Source organism: Callospermophilus lateralis, chromosome 18 (assembly GCF_048772815.1).
Source record: "Callospermophilus lateralis isolate mCalLat2 chromosome 18, mCalLat2.hap1, whole genome shotgun sequence".
Classification (NCBI taxonomy): domain Eukaryota; kingdom Metazoa; phylum Chordata; class Mammalia; order Rodentia; family Sciuridae; genus Callospermophilus; species Callospermophilus lateralis.
The window spans coordinates 31,935,797-31,959,719 of record NC_135322.1 but is presented as its reverse complement, the minus strand read 5'-3'; the positions used below and the strand labels follow the sequence as shown (position 1 = coordinate 31,959,719).

The window sequence follows — 23,923 nt, the reverse complement described above, 5'->3', positions numbered from 1 at the left end:
GATGGATAAACCAAACGTATTCATATACTGCAATATCATTTAGCCATAAAAATATGAAACATGCTACAACAGAGGAAGAAACCAGATACAAAAGGCCACATATATTTATGATTGCAGATTTATGAAAGATCTAGAATAGGTAGGTACATCCTTAGAGCTAGAAAGAAGAGATAAGTGGTTATCAGGGCTGGAAGAAGAAATGGGAAGTAATGCTAATGGATAGAATATTTTTTGTGAGATAGTAGAAATAGTCTGGAATAAATGGTGACAGTTGTACAACCTCATAAACATGACTGCATTTTATACTTTAATTGGTAGGTTTTGTGGCATTTGAATTATATATCAATTTAACAAAAAAGAGACAAAAAAATCCATTCACATTCTAAATGTATAATGTATAACTGGGAAGCAGGTTGACAAATACAGCTTGAAACAGAGTTTCAAGCTTCTTAGTTCATTCCAAAAATTTAATTAGAAAAACTTCCATTAAAAACTGTCAGTTGTGCCAGGAATAGTGGCACATGCTTATCATCCCAGTGGCTTGGGAGGCTGAGGCAGGAGGATTGCCAGTTCAAAGCCAGCCCCAACAAAAGCAAATACAAAATAGGGTTGGGGATGTGATTCAGTGGTCAAGTGCCCGTGACTTCAATCTCCAGAAACCGCCCCCCCCCCTCAAAAAAAAAACTTAATTTTTATACTGTTTTTCAGGAACTAACACTTACATAGTGCTTGACAGTTTATAAAGCACATTAAAATTTATGTACTGCTATAATTGCCTCTCCAAATCCAGTAGGTGGTATTGTTATTCTAATTTTACAACTGAGGAAATAATATTTTTCTGTTGTTTGAATCCTTAAGAATCTCCAGGTAAAGGTTTGTGTATTTTTCATCTCTGTATAAAAGGCATTCAGTAAATGTTTAGGTTAACGAATACACAAATTAATTAAGGCTTAGGAAGGAAAGAGACCAAACAAAGCAATGTCAGAATATATATCTTTGGCATTCAAATCCTATGTGTTTTCAATAATATATTAAAAGTCTCCTATGTTCTCTGCACGGTTATTCAAGTAAACTTGTATCATGTTATTGTATGTCTCAACAGTAGTCATTGATATGATATATTATAAGGCCTCAAGGGAAACTAAAGTGAAACAATTATACAAATTAGACTTGTTATTTATACCAAACCTTCAGTTTATACATCAGGCATTTATTAAATGCTGTCATGTAACAGCCAATATGCTGTGCCCTAAGAAGAGAAGCATCTAGGCACCTCTTTTTATGGAGCTAAGTTCAGATATAATATAAAATATTACAAAGGAAAAACAAAGTTAGTGGTTCCTTTATTCTTCATTTTAAGCCACACATCAACTATCAGAGCCAACCATCGTTATAAGAAGTTTTCCTTAAAGTTTCTCAACTTCTAAAATCTATGAATTTAGCATTTAAGCATATAACACCACAGATTCCTCATATGTGTAGGATACTTTGGGACTTTTTTCTTCTGGAGCCACATTCTAGAGTCTCCAGAAGAGTGCTCCCTTTAGCACTCATACACCACATACTTTTAAAAGGTTTGACCATTTTCTCTTCATGGATTATCCCTTTCTTTGAGGACAGCCTCCTCCTCCTTGTTCTTAAATTGATCACTAATTAGACTGTTTAAAACCCAGGAATATTTATATAGTGACATTAAATTAACACAGGTCTTAGATTTGTATTTTTATCACTAGTGATTAAGGTATTCCTCTACTTAATAGAATGCCTGATTTATGGAAGGTGCTTAACTTCTATCGAATGAACAGACTAATTAAACACAAACTTAGTGATTAGTGAGGATTAGTGAGGATCTACTCACATTGGAAACTAGATTTACTCAGTCCAAGTTAAATGATGTACCTTAGTCACATAAGCCTTAGAGACCATTTATTCTTTTTTCCTATGTGGGTAACCATTCATTTAACTGAAATCTATTTTAAAACAGAAAAGATAATAAAAAGCTGATGATTTAGCAAAGTTTTTAAATATCAAGTAACTATGGCCTAGAAAGTTTACAAATTTTAAAATAAAATGCCTCTGTTTTTTTAGTACTGTCAAAATTGACTTCTTACCTTCCATATCTATTTTGTCCTTTTTTTTCCTCGACAAATCTGAATTCTAGAGTCATGTATAATATTCATATAGCTAAATTTAGCCTGTCGTCATCTAATAGTCTTTTAGCAATTACTGTGTTTTACATATAAGAATTAGGAATATCTCCCTTTAGCTGGCTAAACACTTATCAAAAAACTCCAAATGTTGAATGAGATGGACATCATTATCCTAAGTACATGTATGAAGACACAAATTTTGTGACTCTACTTTGTGTACAACCAAAGATATGAAACATTGTGCTCTATATGTGTTATATGAATTGTAATACATTCTGTCATACATAACAAATTTTTAAAAAAATTAACTCCAAATGTTAAAAATCACCACACTTGTAACACATTTTTTTTTCTTTCTTTGACCACTGTTCTTGCTTAGTTGATAATTTTCTTAATTTAAAAAGTGAGCTGGCTGCTGTGGTGCACACCTGTAATCCCAGCCGCTTGGGAGGCTGAGGCAGGAAGATCACAAGTCCTCGAAACACTGGCCAGAGCAATTAGACAAAAGAAATTAAAGGCATAAAAATAGGAAAAGAAGAACTTAAATTATCACTATTTGAAGATGACATGATTCTATACCTAGAAGACCCAAAAGGGTCTACAAAGAAACTACTAGAATTAATAAATGAATTCAGCAAAGTGGCAGGATATAAAATCAACAGGCATAAATCAAAGGCATTCCTGTATATCAGCAACAAAACTTCTGAAATGGAAATGAGGAAAAACACCCCATTCACAATATCCTCAAAAAAAAATAAAATACTTGGAAATCAACCTAACAAAAGAGGTGAAAGACTTACGCAATGAAAACTACAAAACCCTAAAGAGAAAATAGAAGAAGATCTTAGAAGATGGAAAAATATACCCTGTTCATGGATAGGCAAAACATCATCAAAATGGCGATATTACCCAAAGTTCTCTATAGGTTCAATGCAATGCCAATCAAAATCCCAATGTCATTTCTTGTAGAAATAGATAAAGCAATCATGAAATTCACATGGAAAAATAAAAGACCCAGAATAGCAAAAGCAACTCTAAGCAGGAAGTGTGAATCAGGCGGTATAGCCATACCAGATTTCAAATTATACTACAGAGCAATAGTAACAAAAACAGCATGGTACTGGTACCAAAACAGGCGGGTGGGCCAATGGTACAGAATAGAGGACACAGAGACTAATCCACAAAGTTACAACTATCTTATATTTGATAAAGGGGCTAAAAGCATGCAATGGAGGAAGGATAGCATCTTCAACAAATGATGCTGGGAAAACTGGAAATCCATATGCAACAAAATGAAACTGAATCCCTTTCTCTCGCCATGCACAAAAGTTAACTCAAAATGGATCAAGGAGCTTGATATCCAATCAGAGACTCTGCGTCTGATAGAAGAAAAAGTTGGCTCTGACCTGCAGACTGTGGGGTCGGGCTCCAAATTTCTTAATAGGACACCCATAGCACAAGAGTTAATAATAAGAATCAACAAATGGGACTTACTTAAACCAAAAAGTTTTTTCTCAGCAAGAGAAACAATAAGAGAGGTAAATAGGGACCCTACATCATGGGAACAAATTTTTACTCCTCACACTTCAGATAGAGCCCTAATATCCAGAGTATACAAAGAACTCAAAAAATTAAACAATAAGATAACAAATAACCCAATCAACAAATGGGCCAAGGACCTGAACAGACACTTCTCAGAGGAGGACATACAATTAATCAACAAGTATATGAAAAAATGCTCACCATCTCTAGCAGTCAGAGAAATGCAAATCAAAACCACCCTAAGGTACCATCTCACTCCAATGAGATTGGCAGCCATTATGAAGTCAAACAACAATAAGTGCTGGCAAGGATGTGGGGAAAAGTGTACACTTGTACATTGCTGGTGGGACTGCAAATTGGTGTAGCCAATTTGGAAAGCAGTATGGAGATTCCTTGGAAAGCTGGGAATGGAACCACCATTTGACCCAGCTATTCCCCTTCTTGGACTATTCCCTAAAGACCTTAAAAGAGCGTGCTATAGGGACACTGCTACAACAATGTTCATAGCAGCACAATTCACAATAGCTAGACTGTGGAACCAACCTAGATGCCCTTCAATAGATGAATGGATAAAAAAAAAAAAATGTGGCATTTATACACAATGGAGCATTACTCTGCACTAAAAAATGACAAAATCATGGAATTTGCAGGGAAATGGATGGCACTAGAGCAGATTATGCTAAGTGAAGCTAGCCAAACCCTAAAAAATAAATGCCAAATGTCTTCTTTGATATAAGGAGAGCAACTAAGAACAGAATAGAGAGGAAGAGCATGAGAAGATCATCACTAAACAGGGATGAGATGGGGGAGGGAAAGAGAGAGAAGGGAAATTGCATGGTAAAGGAAGGAGACCCTCATTGTTACACAAAATTACATATAAGAGGAAGTGAGGGGAAAGGGGGAAAAAACAAGAGAGAGAAATGAATTAAAGTAGATGGGGTAGGGAGAGAAAGGGAGGGGAGGGGGGATAGTAGAGGTTAGGAAAGGCAGCAGAATACAACATACACTAGTATGGCAGTAGGTAAAAAAGTGGATGTGTAACCGATGTGAATCTGCATTATGTATATAGGGTAAAAATGGGAGTTCATAATCTGCTTGAATCAAATGTATGAAATATGATATGTCAAGAACTTTGTAATATTTTGAACAACTAATAAAAAAAATAAAGTATATATGTGCAGCATTTAACATATAGATTCATTTCTATAAGTTTAAAATTTGGAATGCTTTCTTAAAATTATTTTAAAATATCAGGGAAAGAACTGCATTATCAGAATAGACAATAAATACCAATATATTTGCCAGACCTTTTTTTTAAAATCTACTTTGATGTACATTTATCACATTAAGTAATACAAAATTATTACTCCAGGTTTGTATTCATGAACAAGGGAACATGATAATTGTTATAGCTAAGATTTCTATACATCTTTCAGAAACTTATCCTGTTATCAATTAAAACAGAATATCAGCAAAGAAAATGTTTTAATTTTTAATTTCATCTTTTATCAAAAAAGCCTTGAACCCTTGATTTTAATAGAATCTTAATTACTCTGAATAAGACTAGTATAAGAAACAAATATATCAGTATCTGGAACACAGTCTCTTTCTCCATCCCTTTACACCCTTCCCAGTCAGAAGAATCATAAATCAGTCACCTTTTAATAAAGAACATGCTAATGAAGAGAACTTTTGTCACTTACACTTGAAAAACTCAAGGCAGATAAGACAGTACAACAAAAGCATGAAAATCACCAGCAGGCCATTAAAGAAGGAGTACAATTTGGGTAGGTAATATGAATGGAATCACAGTTGTAATGGGTTGCACCCAATGTATGTAAAATATGTCAAATACACCCTACTGTCATGTATATCTAAAAACAACAAACACAACAAAAAGGAGCACATGCCCATTAGTAACAGGAAATGCTATTAGCCAAATCATTTGTATGTTAGTCTCTGTATAGTGAAATATATGTAATAGTGAAATATATGTAATATTAAAGCTTGAATAATATTTTTCTTTCAAAGTCTTAGTTTCATATTCATTAACTTCTACCATTCACGTTATATATCCCACTTGCCATTCTCAAAATTTAAAAAATTCTTCTTACAGAAAACTATTATCCTCTTTCATTTTCTTATAGAAAAATGTAATTTAACATTCATACATATAAACCAAAATGTGTAATTTCTCTTAGCATCCCCCTCCCATATAAGCAGTGAGAATCTCTGCCAAATATAACTCTTAATCATCTGAAATGAGCCAGAGGACCTGAGCCTATTCCAGGGTAGTTGGTGTAGAGTCCATATCCAGAACACTTGACTTTTTCATCATCTTTTCCAGCAGGAATATAATTGGGTTAAACTCTTAAAGGCAAATTGGTGCCTTTCCCTGAAGATCCACAAGATTAACCACTTTATCCCAAAGAAGGATGGCTAAATAAGCCCAGGCTTTGGGTATAGAATGGGAATATCACAAAGCCTAAGACATGCTCAACAACCTCAAACACTACAAAAATTAAGTGTAGCTGATAGCCTAGAATTACAAAAATCAACAAATGTCATGCTAACTAGAATCCTCAACTGGGTATAAAATTTTATAGATTCCCAAATAACAGGCTAGCACCCCATGCATATTATAGAGAAACAAATAGTAAAAGAAAGGAGCTAACATTGGAAAAAGTTATTTTATGTCATAAGAAGACCTTTTTATAGTGCAGTAGACAAATATCACACTTCTTTTTCATCTGTAGACAAGATCTCAGGTGATGATAAAGGGTGTGGGATATGGAATTAAGCTGCTGAAATTAAATCTCAGTTCTACCATTTAGTAGCTATATATATTCTTTTCAATCGAATTGCTTAACTCTCAGTTTCCTGAATATAAAGAATAGTATTACCTTTGACACAATTATTGTTAAGAAACATTAAATACACAAGAAACTGTGCCACAGTTTTTGGCCCACCTAAAGCTAATGCCTGTTAATTCCTTTATTATTGCTTACAGAATGTATTTTTTTAATTTTCATATTTTGTCATCTTTTGGTGTTCTTTGTCTCCATTTTAATCAATGGCAACATAGTATTGTTTGAGTATCAACTTGAGATTAAAAGATACTTTTTCTCGAAAAGTTGTCTCTTCCAAAGTTAAAACATTGGTTATTTGCATGTGTCCTTTCATCTCATTTTTATAGAGATGCTTAAGCTAGGTCAGTGCCAGAGTGAGTTACAAATAATGCGGTTAATATGAAAATTCCTTGTGGTTTAAAATCTTGCAAGGAAAAAGAATTCAATGTTCTTTTGAACATGTTTGTTCACATAAAATAATGACTTTTTCTTTGGCTAATATATTTTCCCTGTATGTTTTTCCTACCTCTTAGGTCAGCATATTGGTATTATAAAGTTTTATTTTTGACAAATAGATGTCAGAGCTAAAGTTGTGATAGGGTGTCCTATCTAATATTCATAATTTGGGTTCAATAGCTTGCTTAAAAATAGAGTGTAACAAAATTATTACAATGTACTTTTTCTCCTATATTGCCTGATTCTTTAATTCAAGATTATAAATTAAAACATAACCTGCTTTAGAATGGCATTAACCAGTCAAAACTGCATGTCAGTATAGTGTTCTCCAGGAAAATAAGAATGAATCAACCTTAAAAAATTTACTTTTTAATTGCATAATGTATACTTGAACTATTCTGGAAAGTCAGACTATGTCACAGACAGAAGTCACAGACAGAAGGACACAAGCATTTGAATCTGGTGGTTGGGGTGTCTGATACTGCAAATAGTTTTTAATGTATTCATTAAAAATTATTCAAAATTCTTATTTGACATTGATGCTTTACCTCTAGGTAGACTATATATTTGTATTTATGCTGTACAAATTGATACAGTATTTTTCTGTTGTCCAATACCATATTTCAACTGGAAAATATTACAAGTCTCAGGTCTGACACATTTGGAGGATTAAGATTTTTTTCACATACACATTCTTTCAACAAATATGTATTGAGCAGCTAATATGTGCCAGGGCCAGGGCAGGGCCTATTTTATTCTCTTAAAATATAGAGAGGAATAGAGCAGACTAAAATCTCAGCTCTCATGAAAATGAAATCCTTGTAGGGGAATACGAGCAATGAGTAAATTATGTAATATTATGTAATTGTGAGGAAGTGACAAGTAGTGTGGGGCAGGGGAGCAAAGGGATAGGGGGAGACAGGGAAAGCTGAGTAAGAGGAATAGTGATTGCCACAGGAAGGTATTCACATCAATGTTATTTCATATTGGGCCTTTCTGAGAAAGTGTCATTTAAACAAAGATTTGAAAGAGGTGAAGGAGTTAGACAAGTAATTATCTTTGGAAGAACATTCCAGACAAAGGAGACAGCCAGGGCATGAACTCCTTAGCTGTAAGCATTCCTGGAATCTCCATGGCAAAAAGAATAGTATATTGGAAGTTCTGAAACAGAAGACTTTAACTATAGAAGATGAAGTCACAAGTTAAATGTGGGGTGAGGAGTGTAAACTAGGTAGGACCCAGGACAGGCTTTTATTCTGAGTAAAACAGTGCACTGTAAAAGAAATAACAGAGGAGGGAAGCCAAATAGAAGTACATTAAAGTAATTCAGGCAAGAGATAATGATGGTTTGGACCAAGAGGACAGCAGTGGAAACAGAAATAAGTGCTTAGATTATGGATATGTTTTTATTCTGATTATATATTTGATTCTTCGGAAGATTTGAGAAAAAGAGAAGTACTATAACTCTAGGGTCGCTGGCCTGACCAAATGAAAAGATGGTGTTGCTAAAACTGAGATGGAACAGAAATGGGGGTAAACTTAAGGATTCTGTTTTGAATTCATTGTATGTACTGTAATATCTCTTAGACATAGAAAAAGTGATGCTGAGTATGCTATTGGAAATGAGCCTAGAATTCAGGGATTAGAATTCTACAATGGAGTTACAAATTTGAAGAAATGTTAAGAACTGATTCAAGTCAATTTGGTCACATATGACTCTCATATTCTTTTAGCAAGGGGAGACTTATACTTCCCAAGCTCAAAACCTCCTATAGGAAATCAACATTGTAGTACTAGAATAAAGACAGACATCTAAATCACATAGAATTTAGAGGCAAGAAATAAATTCAAACACCTTTGGCCAATTAATTTTAACAAAGATGGCAAGACTATTCAAAGGGGAAAGAATAGCCTCTTCAACAAACCAGTGTGCTGGGATATCTGTATATAGACATGCAACAGAATGAAGTTGTACTCCACATTTTTTAAAAAAAAATTAACTAAGAATGGGTTAGTCACATAAATGTAAGAACTAAAATTATTACAAGTCTTAGAAAAAAAAAAGAAGTAAATCTACATTTCATCAGATTTGGCGGCAGTGGATTCTTAAATTTGACACTAAAAGCATTAGTAACAATTTTTTTAAAAAAGTAGATGGAATTTCCTAAAAGTTTAAAAATTTTGTGCAAAAATTAATGGACATTTTCAAGAAAATGAAAAGATAGCCCCATGGAATGTTAAGAAAAAAATATTTAGAAATCTCACCACTGATACTGCTGTTGTATCCATAACACATAATGAACCTTTGCAGCAAACAGCAAAAATGCATATAGCCCAATTTAAGAATGGTCTAGATGTTTCTCCAGAGAGCCCAAAATCTCAAAGTTATCCTACATCATTCATCGTGAGATATAAATCAAAACTACAAATGAGTTAACACTTTACAACCATAATGATAACTTTAATTAAAAAGACAAAAAAAAAAAAGTATAAGCAATCATGTGAAGAATAGAAACCCGGGCTGGGGATGTGAATCAAGCAGTAGCGCGCTCGCCTGGCATGCGTGCAGCCCGGGTTCAATCCTCAGCACCACATACAAACAAAGATGTTGTGTCCGCCGAAAACTAAAAAAAAATAAATATTAAAAATTCTCTCTCTCTCTCTCTCTCTCCCCCTTTCTCACTCTCTCTTTTAAAAAAAGAATAGAAACCCTCCTATATTGTTGGTGAGAAGGTAAAATGGTGCAAATGCTATGAAAACAATATGGCAATTCCTCAGAAAATTAAACCTAGAGTTACTGTGTGATCAGCAGTTACAATTCTGAGTATATAATCCAAAGAGTTGAAAGCAGAGTCTTAAAGAAATAGTTGTACATCTGTGTTTACTGCAGCATCAATAACAGCCAAAGAACAAAAACAACTCCAATTTTCATCATTAGTAGGATAGATAAACAAAGTGTATTCATAAAATGTAGTATCATTCCATATAAAGGAAGGAAGTACTGATACTTGCTACAACTTATACGACCCTTGTGAACATTATGCTAAGTGAAAGAAGCCAGGCACAAATGGTCAATTTTTATATGATTCTTTTTATATGATGTATCTAGAATAGACAAATCCATAGGAATTTAAAGCTTGAATATTATGGATGATGGGTACAAGGTGTGTTTATGGAATGATGGATGAAAACTAGAAACAACAGAGAACTGGTGGCTGCAAAACATTTTGAAAATACTTAAGATGCTGTAATTTTATTCTTTAAAATGGCTAATCATATGTTATGTGAATTTCACCTTAATTAAAGAAAAATTAAATTGAAATGGGAGCTTTTGTTGAAAACCAATGGAAATGTAAAATGGCACAACCTCTTCTTAGAAACCAAGTTTTCCATATTTAAAAATAAGTTTTAAACTTTTTACTCCTTAATTCAATGTTCATTATCTAGGAATGTGAGAAAATAATCTGGATACAAACAATTACTGATAATACAGAGATGTTCTCTAAAGAACTGATAGATGAGGAAAATTTTCTTCATATCTAACATTAGAGGGTTAGTTTTAAATGATAAGAGAATATTATGAAGAAAGAATTGTATAATATCTGCAGAGATATTTTAGAAAAATAGCTGTTAACATATATAATAGTATGTTTTACACTGTATTACCTTTGGTTTTTCTCTCAATTAATAGAATTTTGATATTTCAATAATCTTTCTCTCATCTGTTTTTAAAGATTTTCAATAATTAGTGCGTATTCACAAAATAATATCAAGTGAAAATAATACTAAACTATCTTAAAAGAGAAAAATTGTATTAATGGTCTAATAATGTATAAAATTTTATTTATGTAACAATAACATCACAGAAGAAAAGAAGGGAATGGAGCTACACTGGAGGAAAGTTTTTAGATGCACTTTGAATTAAATTGGTATTAATCTGAACTAGATTTTTTTAAGGTAAGATGTTAATTGAAATCCCCAGGGCAATCATTAAGACAGTAACTCTTAAAAAATATATAGTAAAAGAAATACCAAAGGAATTTAAATGGTTTATAGAAAAGACTTAACAAAAGAAAGCAGGAACAGAGAAATAAAAGAATTTTATAAACATCAGACATAGAAAACAAATAGCAAATGATAGACATAAATATTGCCTTGTCAGTTAGTTATTTTAAATGTAAATTAAATAAATACCTCTATCAAAACATAGATTGGAAGAATAAGTAAAGGAAATATACTGTCTTCAGTATATGGTAAACAGTAAGATAAAACTGTTACTAAAGACAAAGATATTTTATTAACCAGAGACCTAAGATAGATATAACAACTCTAAAGATGCATGCAGCTAACAGAGCCCCCAAATACATGAAGAATTAAAAAGAGAAATTGATAGTTCAAGTATAAATAATGAAAACGTTAATACCTCACTTTCAGAATTGATCAAACAACTAACTAAGATCAATGAGAAAGAATCTGAAAACTATAAACCATCTAAACCTAAAAGACGTGTATAGCACACTTTAACCAACAATGGCAGAATATGCACTTTTTTTCAGGATAACAGTGAACAGTCTCTAGGATAGACCATACATATCCTATATCATAAAACAAACCTGAATAAATAAATTTAAAAGTATTGGAGTCATACCATGTATGTTCTCTGACCAGAATGAAATGACATTAAAAATCACAGAACACTGAAAATAAACAATGAGGCAAAGAAAAAATCATAAGGTATCAGAAAACATTTTGAGATAACACACACACACACACACACACACACACCATACCAAAATCAATGGAATGAAGGGAAAACAGTTCATATAGGGTAATTTACCACTGTAAATACCTTTGTTGAAAATCAGAACAATCCCCAATAAGTAGCATAAGCCTAATCTTCCACTTTCAGAAACTAGAAAAAATAAAGCCAACAGTTAAAGCAAGCAAAAGATGGCAAATAATGAAGAAAATAATACAGAAACAGAGTAAACTGAACACTATTTCTTTTAATACTAACAAAATTGAACAACCTTTAAATAGAAATATCAGGAAAAAAAGAAGATTCTCTTGTTATATTTTTTTTAGTTAGACATGACATTAGAATGTATTTTGACATATTATATATGCATGGTATATACTTTCCCATTCTTATGTTTATACATGATGTCGAGTTACTCTGGTCGGGTGTTCATGTATGAACGTAGGAGTATTATGTCTGATTCATTCTACTGTTTTTCCTATTTCCATCCCCTCCCTCCCTTCCCTTCATTCCCTTTTGTCTAATCCAAGGAACTTCTGGTTCTTCCCTCCACTCCCCTCTTATTGTGTGTTCACATCCATATATCAGAGAGAATATTTGGCCTTTGGTTTGGGCGACTGGCTTATTTCACTTAGCAAGATAGTCTCTAGTTCCATTCATTTACTGGGAAATACCATAATTTCATTCTTCTTTATGGTTAAGTCATATTTCACTGTGTATATATACCACATTTTCTTTATCCATTCATGTGTTGAGGGGCACCTAGGCTGGTTCCTTCCATAGCTTAGATATTGTGAATTGAGCTGCTATAAACACTGATGTGCCTGGATCACTGCAGTATGATGATTTTTAAGTACTTTGGGTATATGTAGAGGAGTGGTATAACTTGGTCAAATGGCGGTTCCATTCCAAGTTTTCTGAAGAATCTCCATACGCCTTTCCAGAGTAGTTGCACTAATTTGCAGTCCCACCAGCAATATATGAGTGTACCTTTTTCCCACACCCTTGCCAACATTTATAGTTACTTGTATTCTTGATAATTGCCATTCTTACTGGAATAAGAGGAAATCTGTGTGGTTTTAATTTGCAGTTCTCTAATTTTGAGAGATGTTGAACATTTTTTTCATTTATTTATTGACCATTTGTATTTCTTTTTCTGCAACATGCCTGTTCAGTTCCTTAGCCCATTTATTAATTGGGTTATTTGGGTTTGTTATTTTTTGGAGTTTAGTTTTTTGAGTTCTTTATAAATCCTAGAGATTAACATTGTATCTGAGGTGCAGATGGCAAAAATTTTCTACCATTCTGTAGGCGCTGTCTTCATGTTCATGATTAAGGAGTTTCCTTTGCTGTGAAGAAGGTTTTTAGTTTGATCTCATCCTGTTTATTCTTTTTTATTATTATTTTAGTTGTAGATGGACACAATATCTTTTTTTTATGTGGTACTGAGGATCGAATCTATTGCCTTACATGTGTTAGGCAAGCACTCTACCACTAAGCTAAAAATCCCAGCCCCCATTTATTGATTCTTGATTTTACTTCTTGCACTTTAGGAATCTTATTGAAGAAGTTAGTTCCTAGGCTGACATGATGGAGATTTGGACCTATTTTTTCTTCTAGTAGGTGGCAGGGTCTCTGGTCAAATACCTAGGTCCTTGATCCACTTTTGAGTTTTGTGCAGGGTAAGAGAGAAGGGTTTAATTTCATTTTGCTACATATGGATTTCCAGTTTTCTCAGCACAATTTGTTGAAGAGGCTATCTTTTCTCCAATGTATGTTTATGGCACCTTTGTCTAGTATGAGATAACTGTATTTATGTGAGTTTTTCTGTGTGTCTTCTGTTTTCAACCATTGGTCTTCATGTCTGTTTTGGTGACAATATCATGCTGTTTTGTTACTATAGCTCTGCAGTATAATTTAAGGTCTGATATTGTGATGCCTTCTGTTTCACTTTTTTGCTGAGAATTCTTTGGCTATGTTAATTTTATATTCTGCTACTTTGCTGAATTCATGTATGAGCTCTAGAAGCTATCTGGTGGAGTAGCTTGGGTTTTCTAAATATACAGGCATGACTTCGGCAAATAGGGATAGTTTGAGTTCTTCTTTTTCTATTCATATCCCTTTAGTTTTTGTTTTTTTTTTTGGTTTTTTTGTTTTGTTTTGTTTTGTTTTGTTTTTCCTAATTGCTCTGGCTAGAGTTTCAAGGACTATGTTGAATAGAAGTGGTGAAAGAGGGCATCCTTGTCTTATTCCAGTTTTTTGAGGGAATGCTTTCAATTTTTCTCCATTTAGATTGATATTGGCCTTGGGTTTAACATATATAGCTTTTACAATGTTGAAGTATGTTCCTACTATCCCTAGTTTTTCTAGTTTGAACATGAATGGATGCTGTATTTTGTCAAATGCTTTTTCTGCATCTGAGATAATCATGTGATTCCTGTCTTTAAGTCTATTAATGTGATTAATTGTTTATTGATTTCCATATGTTGAACACTTGATCATCTTTTGAATGTTTTTGCATGCAATTTGCCAGTATTTTTATTAAGGATTTTTGTGTCTGTTTTCATCAGGGATATTGGTCTGAAGTTTTCAGTAAAAAGAGAAGATTCTAATTAACTAAAATCCAGAATGCAAAAGGAAGCCACTAGTAACCTTACAGAAATATAAATGAAGATAAACAAATAACAAATAAGCACATGAAAAAAAGCATAATATCATTAGTCACTAGGAAAATGCACATAAAAACCCCCGTGAGATGCCACTTTACAACCTTGAAAATGGTTATAGTTAAAAAAAATACAGAAAAAATGTTATCAAGGATGTAGAAAAATTGAAACCTTCATACATTGCTGGCAGGAATATGTAAAGGTACAACTACTTTTATAAATGTATATATATTTTAATTGACATAATAATTTTATTTATGTTTATGGAATACAGTTTATGGAATACAGTTTGACATTTCATTACATATACACAACGTGTAATGATCAAATGAGGGCAATGGGCGTAGCCATCACCCCAGAACATTATTATTCTTCAGAATCCTCTCTGCCATTTTGAAATATACAATTGTTGTCAACCATAATTATCCTACTGTACTACAGAACATTAAAAGTTATTTATCCTATCAAACTTCAGTACAGCTACTTTGGAAAATAGTTTGTAGTTCCTAAAGATGTTAAACACTCTTAGATGTTAATTAAAAGACAGGAAAATGTAAGGAGATTCCAAAAATTGTATACTAATGTCCACAGCAGTATTTTTCATGATAGCAAAAAAGGGGAAATCACTCAAATATCCATTAAGTAATAAATGAAATAAAATGATAGTATACATCACATAATACAACATTATTTGGCAATTAATTATTGAAAAACAAAATGAAAGAAGCCAGTGACAATAAACCATATATATTGTTTGTTTGTATTTATGTGAAGTCTTCAGAATAGGTAAATCTGTAGAGACAAAAAACAGATTAGAGATTTCCTTCAGTGGGAAGTATGGGAGTTGAAAGAATACCCCTAAGTAGATATGGAGTTTCTTTTTCAAGTATTGGAAATGTCCTAAAATTATATTGTGGTAATGGCTAAACTCTTTGAATATACTTAAAACCACTTAAATGTATACTTTAAATGGGTGATATATATGGTATATGAATCAAATTTGTAAATCAGCTTTGAGAATCACATCTGTTTTCTGTAAAAAGTAAATCATTAATATCAATGAACTGGATGTTAATTTCACATTTTTTATACTTATGAATAAGTTTTATTACCTGAATGTTTATATTTTTCTCATTTTATCATTTGATGGGAATAATTTTTCCAAAGATGTTTTTTGTTTTGCATTGTTTTAAAAAAAAATCTAGCTGGACAACTCAGCCAATCAGCACATTTAGCTCTCCAACTACCATACAACGTACTCGGGTTAGGTCGAAGTGCAAATTTTCTTGACCATCTTTATGTTGGTATTCCCCGTCCTTCTGGAGAGACAGTAAGTAAAAATTTAGTTGTTTACAATTCTGACCTTAAATATTCAATGTTTAAATATTTCAATTCAATAATTTGAGTCCAATTGGATACAAATAATTTGAATATTGTTATTCCCTTAAAAGAATAAGAAAAACTGATTGATGGTTACCTATCTAAGCTTATCTTACTAAGTAGTACATCATGATATGAAGATATTTTGTAGTTTTTCCATCTCACCCCCCGTAAATTTTATGAGTTCCTATTCTTTCCTGCTTATTCTTTTTTTTTTCTTTTTTTTTTTTATTATTGGTTGTTCAAAACATTACAGAGCTCTTGACATTCCTGCTTATTCTTAACAGTTTTCACCACCTAACATTTAATATTTTACTGACATAAGCACAATAATATATAAGTATAATACATAAAAATACAATATATAATAGTAATATTTTACTTGTGTTAGTAAATAACATCTTACTCTTTTTGTCAGTCTCCCCTCAATGTGCATTTGTACACAGCACCTGCTAAATATTTTTGCCCAATAAATATTTGTTGGGTAAATAAATTCATAAGATACAAGTATAATATAAAAAATAAGAAAATTTTTCAAACAGAGGATACAGAAGCCCTGTATATGTAAACTTAGTTTTAATTCATACCTGGTATTTCAACATCTCACATTACTTGAAATTTTTCCTTGTTTACTTAGAATTAAATAATTGTGTTCTTTATACCCTAGATGTTAAATGTTCTTAAATTCTTTTTTTCAGTCTGTACGAAAACAAGAGTGGACTGCAATCATTCCAAATTCCCAGCTAATTGTCATTCCATACCCTCACAATGTCCCTCGAAGGTAATGTTCCTGTTTGACTGAATTGAGTAAAAAATACTGCCAACTCTGTATGATAGATATAGTAATGTCTTTAAAATTTTCTTATTCTTTTTTAATTATTTTAATTTTTGGTTATAGTTGGACACAATACCTTTATTTTATTTATTTTTTATGTGATGCTGAGGATCAAACACAGGGCCTCTCACATGCTAGGCAAGTGCTCTACCACTGAGCCACACCCAGCCCCTAAAATTTTCTTTTTCTTAGGGGCCAGGGGTGTAGCATGCTCAAGGTCCTAGGTTTGATCCCCAGCACTGTACACATATAAACATACACACAGACACACACATTCCTGCTATGTTCCTAAGAATGCTCATCACTTAATTTGCTTACAGCAAATTTTAAATGACTGAACATACCTACAACAAAAGGTCTCTGACATTTTTCATGAAGAACAAATCCAATCCTATTAGAAAAATAGCAGGCTAATTAGTTAAGGATATATATATATTCATGCCTAAATAAATTACTCTTTGATTTACTACTCATAAATTCTAATGTTTCAGGATGTTAAATTGTTTTGACTTTGTTTTTGTTTTGAGTGTCAGGGATCAGATCTAGACCTGTTAGGCAAACACTCTACCACTGAGTTATATGACTTCAGCCTTAAGATGGTTCATTTTTTAATAAGTACTGATCTTTTAACTAAATTCTTTGAAAAGTAGTATACATCCCAAGAAATTGGGCACACAAATTTCAGAGCCAAACAGACCTAGACTAGAAAAACTCAGCTCCACTGATCCTGTGAGATTGGAAGCTAATATTTTGTGCTCTCTATGGCCCAAATTTTGTGTCTATAGAATGGGAGATAGAACACCTATCTTAAGAGGATAAGGATGCGAAATAGTTAACACAGTGCCAAGCACATAGTAGGTAAATGTTTTTATTCTTATTATCAGCATGCATTCCTTTCTTGAGATAGCATTTAACTTTAAATCCTTAATTTATCTGTTAATTTTTTAATTACATTGATTCTGTTCTATCAGTGAGATCCTGCTTATTACATTTATTCTCAAAATATAGGCATTTTTTACCTCCCCCAACTCCTGCTCCAGTCCCTGGGCTGGGACTGAACCCAGGGCCTTGTGTATGCCAAACATACATTCTACCACAAAGCTACACTCTCAGCCTTTTTCTTTATTAAGTTTTTGGATGAGATGTATTATTGTGGTGTCCTAGACCAGCTCATGACCCCTCAACAACTGTGTGCATCTTTTTCCATTTCTATTCAGTGAAGTCACATTAAAATCAGTTATTGTAGGAGAATTTACTCTCTGAAAACTGGCAAATGCCATAAATCAGTTCTATTTCCCCCTACCCTGCAGAGAACAAGTTTACCAGCACATCTATATGTAATTTTATGCCAGATATATGGCCTTCAGAACCAAAATGTTGGAGAAAACAAACTTTACTACAGCATTATGCTTCAACATCAATAGAAACTGTTTCACTGGAAACTTGGTTCCATTTTTTTTTTTTGTTTTGTTTTGTTTTGTTTTGAGTCAGAGTTGCCTAGGCTGGTCTTGAATTCAAGGATTCAAGTTACCCTCCCATTTAATTGAGACTACAGACATGCACTACCATATATACCTAGGCCTGGTTCATGTTTTCTAAATGAGCCTATATTGTATATTTATATTAGTTTTCTATACATGAAATTTATAAAAAAAAATAGAAAATAGATAATAAGCAGGAAACTATATGTAGGTATTTCTATGTAGTACAATATCATGACTCATTTTTACTGCCAAGGTATAGTAAGGGAAAAAAAGAATGCAAAAAAGTATGTGTAATCAACAACCACTGTGATCTAAAAGGTATATATGTTCATGTATGCAAGATAGGTACAAGCAACTGCCTTGAGGATTTACCTTGTGTCTGTTACTGACTTTTAAAAACTATATATTTAAAAAGCAAAACCCAAAATATCTCATGAAAGAACTTTTTTAAAATATGAGCAAGCTATAGAGTTCCTCAACTAATTTATCTTGCTCTTTCTGAAGAAATGTTCTTTTCAAATTTATGTACATAATAAAAATCAAACTGATTTTAGTTTGAGGTATATTTTAATATTTATTGACTAGAATCTAACTTCTGGATCAATAAATTTTAATTATCCCAAAATATATCAATAGCTATTTGATATTCTTCAGAATGATCTTACCTTTATTAAACTTTTAAAATGAAAATATCCATTTTCTGTTTCCATGGAGAACAAAATGCTCTATGTATATAACCACCTGCAGTGTTGGTGATAAAGATCTTGGCTTTAAGCTTTGGGGGGTTTATAAGTTGTGTTGTATATACTGTTTCAGGCAAGAAGAACTAGTTCTGTTTATGTTGATGACCTTTAACCTGTTTGTTGACATTAACATTGAAGGACTGAAGGTGATTTTATCATTGTTCTCAATATAAAAATCATTATAGTAATGTAAACCCTCTAACCAAGACACAGAAATGGGGCGAGTCCTGCACATGCCGTCTATGTATACAGTTGTTTCAGTTGGTCATACTGCATGTGTAGGCAAGGGTCAAAAAAAAAAAAATGATACAGAAACTTTATTGAAGTCATGACCACATATCTTTAAGAGTTCAGGTTTCAAATTTAGCAGGTCAATCAAAATGTGAAAACGATGTCTTTGCTCATCCAAATACCCTTGATAAATTAATAATACTTCTTAGCTGGGCACAGTGGCATACGCCTGTAATCCGAGATACTCCAAAGGATGAGGCAGGAGAACCACAAGTTCAAGGCCAGCCTTCTTTGCATGACTATCTGTATAAAGTAAATTAAATAAATAAAAACAGCTGGAGGTGTAGCTCAGTGGTAGAGCACTCCTAGGTTCAATCCCTGATACCACAAAAAGTAATAACAATTTTTAGAGGGTCAAACTCGGAAAAAGAAAAATATCAAAATATCTCATCAAAAATTCTACTTCAGGTAGCTGGGGGTGTAGCTCAATGGTAAAGTACTTGCCTAGCATGCATGAGGCCCTGGGTTCAATCCCTAGCATCAGACCAGAAAAAAAGAAAAAAAATTCCACCTAGCTTCTAACAAAAATATGAACTCTGCAGGAGTCATAGTCTTAGCACTCTTCTAAATTTAATTGCTTTTGTTTTACTTATAGTTAATGAATAGGTGGGTGAGTGATTTAATGAATGGCTCATTTTATCACTTAATAAGCTATTTTGCTTTTTGATCTCAGTTTAAGCTTATCTTTAAGTTAACATTTGTAATTTTAATTTTTCTGTTTTTATCTACAGCTGGAGTGCCAAACTATATCTTACACCAAGTAATATTGTGCTACTTACCGCCATAGCTCTCATTGGTGTCTGTGTCTTCATCTTGGCTATAATTGGCATTTTACATTGGCAAGAAAAGGTTTGTTTATTTAAATGAAACATTAACTTTGGTTAATACATATAATGTTTATTATATGTATTGATTGCTCTTTAAAATTATCATTAAAGAACTGAGAATGTAGCTTAATAGTAAAGTGCATATCTAGCATGTATGAGGCCATCAATTCAACCCCAGCACCACAAAAACGAAAAAGTACTAAATACATAACTAATAATTTCATCCCAATAATGCCCCCAATAAAAGGGCTTCTCTGTGTCACAAAAGAGAAACACTTTGTTGTTATACCTATTCTCTTTGGAGTATCATGTCAATCATAATCATTTTTGCTAACTAAAAGTACTGTTTTTTATTAGCTTCTCTTTTAACTTATAAAAAAGAGAACACAATAATTTTTCTAATAAGTATTCATAGATTTATCATTTGAAAGTAAAATTACATATTTAGTTAACTTTAAAACTGCAGCTTGAGGTAAGACCAATGATCATCCTGTGTACTTTGACCAGAATTATCAAAACATAGTCTAAAATTTTAAGACAGCTCTTGACCTATGAAAGAAAGGAAATTAATTTCATCAATTTTTCAGGACATCTGATTGTGGGCTTACAGCAATTATAATGTTGTGGCAAAAAATAGATACACAGTATCATTGGTAGCACTGTAGTTCTGCTTCTTTGACCAACTTTTCACCTAGACTGGCTGCTGCCTTCTCCCTTTCTCTCAAGGCAGGCTTTCCACAGTATCTGCCCTAAGTCCTCTTTCTACACTTCCCCTGCCAATTTCATCTAATAATAGCTTCAGTTATTAACTCGAAATATTTCCAACCCTCACCTCTCTCTAAAGGTCTCTTCCCATCTTACAAGCACCTCAAAATCAGTATTCTAAAGCTTCATATCTTCTCTTTTTTTTACTTACAAGATTTAATCTATTTCCCTATTGATTCTGCCTCCACTAAGAATCTCATCAGGCCAGGCACAGTGGCACATGCCTATAATCCCCCAGTGACTTAGAAAACTGAGGCAGGAGGATCTCCAGGATGACCAGCCCATGTAGCAAAGCAAGACCCTGTCTCAAAAAAATAAAAATAAAAAGAGTTGGGGGTGTAGCTTGGAGATGAAACACTTCAGTATAGGTCCCCCCAAAAAAAAAAAAAATTTGTTGCTCTGCATTCCTACTACCACTTCTTCATTTCAGCCCCTTATTATATCCCACCTGGTCTCTCCAATTTCATTCTCTTCCTTTTCCACTTATCAAACTGTTACCTGATTGTTCTTCATTAAGTTTAGCCTTAATTATAACACTATCTTGCTAAAAAACCTCAGGGGACTATCCACTGCCTAAAAATGTATAAATTCCTTAACCTGACTTTCATATTACTTCCAATATACCTTTTCCAATATATTCTTTTCATACATTCCATTTTCCTTCTAGACTTCTCATGATCACTCTTGTTGTACTCCCCTTCCTAAACCTCATTTCCAAAAATGCTGTCTTTTCAAAGCATTCTCTTTCATCACTCAAACCCAGAAGTAATCTCTCTCTTAGAAGTAACATTGTTCACCTTGTATCCTGAAGTACAATATGTTTTCCTTCTTTTTCCTGAGGCTTTAAGTTCCTGGAGAACAAAATACAAAACTGAGGGGTTTTTAATTCTTCAAAATACTGAGCATAATACATTGCTGGGAGCAGAGGGTCTATAAATATCTGCTAAATCCATAGGTCAAACAAAAAAACAAAAACTAATATACATTAATATAATTAGTTTAGTTCATTTTTTAATATCAGTGTTGAATTGGAGAAAAATAGAATAATTGATTCTATCCTTATAGAATCAAGTGTTAACTCTTATTTTCAAACAACAAACTAAATAACATTTTTGTTGATTTTTAAATTTAATTAGTAGATCGTTAATTATCAAATAGTACTATAAACTACAAAAATATTTCATAAGATTATTGTATTATAAAATCACAACCATTATCTACTAATTGCTGAGGGAGGGCTTTTTAAGAAATTAATCACTTCTATTTCAGAAATGAGTCTTCTTAACGTTTTCTTATCATTTATAAACTAATTTAAAATTCTTTTTTCAGAAAGCAGATGATAGAGAAAAACGACAAGAGGCCCATCGGTTTCATTTTGATGCTATGTGACTTGGCTTTAATATTACATAATGGAATGACTATTCATTTGATTAGCTGAAATACTAAATCCTGGCCTATAGAAGAAAATAGGGGATTTTGAATATTATTTATAAATGATGCATCTCTTGGTTATTATTGGAAGATATTAAAATAAATACAGTCTGAATGTCTCACAAAGTCTTTTTTTTAAGCACTTTGTAAACAGTAATTTAAATTATTTACTCAGTACTGCTGTGCATTTTTGTTCTTTTGTGGAATGTGTTGCATGTACTTTGGTGTTTATGTATTTATAATCTTATTGGGGTAATCATAGAAAAATATGTATAAATAAAAATATTTAAATAAGCAGGATTTTTCTTTGTTCCCCTTGAATTGATCTTGTTTCTTATTCTAATGGTGCAAACTCTACTTTTGCAAATCTATCACAGATTAAAGTTATTAAACATTCACCTTCAACACAGCAGTTCAGGGGGCTCAATGATGGCATACAATATAATTGAGTACTCTTCCTTTGGAATCACAGTAAGACTTGCCTTAAATTCCTGGTTCCACAGCTTACAAAGTGATTGTTTGAATTTGGCTATTGCTTAAACTCTGTAAGCCTAGGTTTGTTTATACATTGGGACTAATATACTTACTCGCTTAAGTTATTGAAGAGAGTAAGTGGGATAGGTACTTGAAGTGTTTAAGCTCAGTGCCTAGCACAGAGTAAAGTGCTCAAAAAATAGTAGCTGTCATTGTTACTATTTTAGGTGATTTTATTAGACTTCTACAAATAATTATAAAAATATATAGAATTGATAGAATTTTACTTTTAAGCATGAAGAAATCACATTCTTTGGAAAACTAAAATTCTTGGTGGTTCATATCTTACATAAAATTTTCTTGATCATAATAACTAAAAATTATAGCATTACCCAAGAATAAATATGTCATAAAATTTTTTATTTGAAAAACTAATCATCATGTGACAATGAAGAACATTTTATTTCTTCAAAGGAACCTGCTATAGACAGCATCTAGGAATACAAATTTTCAATCGAATTTCTATTCTCAAGGCTTGCAACAGTTGATAATTTACACTCAGACTTGAATGCAAATTTTACACTATGAACTTCCTTTTGTCAAAATTAAATTTAAAAGACTTAAATTTAGATTGAGAAAAAAGTTCATATATTAAGGATAATAATTTTCTAGTGTGCACATGGACATGTAATGGCTCCAAAATATAAAATCTCTCTGAAAACAATTTCGTTCTTCATGTTATTTTTTTTCTTTATCGTTCACTGAGAGTGGCATGTATTAAATTAGTTTACTTTGTATCTGAGCATGTGAATGTGTCTTCTTAATAAATATTCCTCATTGAAGCAAAGTGTTGTGATGAGTTTTGAAATAATTATTTTGGAACATGAAGAGTCCTCAAGGGTTAAGTGAACATAAATCACTTGTCTGGACCATGAGACCAAGATAAGGTGACTTTCCCATTACCACTTTGTGAGTCAGGGACAAGGCAGGATTCTCCTGATAATACTTATACTCACTATAAACCCATAATGCTATAACCATGCACTGTTTTACATTTCCAAGGATAATAAACTTCATATCTATCAACTAATAAAGCATGAGTCTTAAAACTATTTGGAATCAGGGTCTACAAAGAATAGCATGACAGACAAAATGTTAATGACAAAAATATAGTCTATGATAATACTACTATTTCTGTGTCTCCAAACACAACTTTTAATATTATTTATTAAGAGACAGCAAGTAAAAAATTGGCCCAACACTGAGATTCA

The 23,923-nt window shown here is 32.6% G+C and overlaps 1 protein-coding gene across 1 annotated transcript in view; it reads left to right on the top strand.

Moving 5' to 3' along the window:
- The window catches only part of Itfg1 (integrin alpha FG-GAP repeat containing 1), a 264,556-nt gene extending 241,180 nt beyond the window's left edge, over positions 1-23,376 (top strand). The window contains exons 15-18 of the mRNA XM_076839473.2: positions 15,628-15,752; positions 16,501-16,583; positions 19,887-20,004; positions 22,077-23,376. Of these exons, the coding sequence (XP_076695588.1) occupies positions 15,628-15,752; positions 16,501-16,583; positions 19,887-20,004; positions 22,077-22,136 (386 nt within the window). The 3' untranslated portion in view covers positions 22,137-23,376. The remainder of the gene's footprint in view (positions 1-15,627; positions 15,753-16,500; positions 16,584-19,886; positions 20,005-22,076) is intronic.
- The last annotated feature ends 547 nt before the right edge of the window (positions 23,377-23,923 follow it).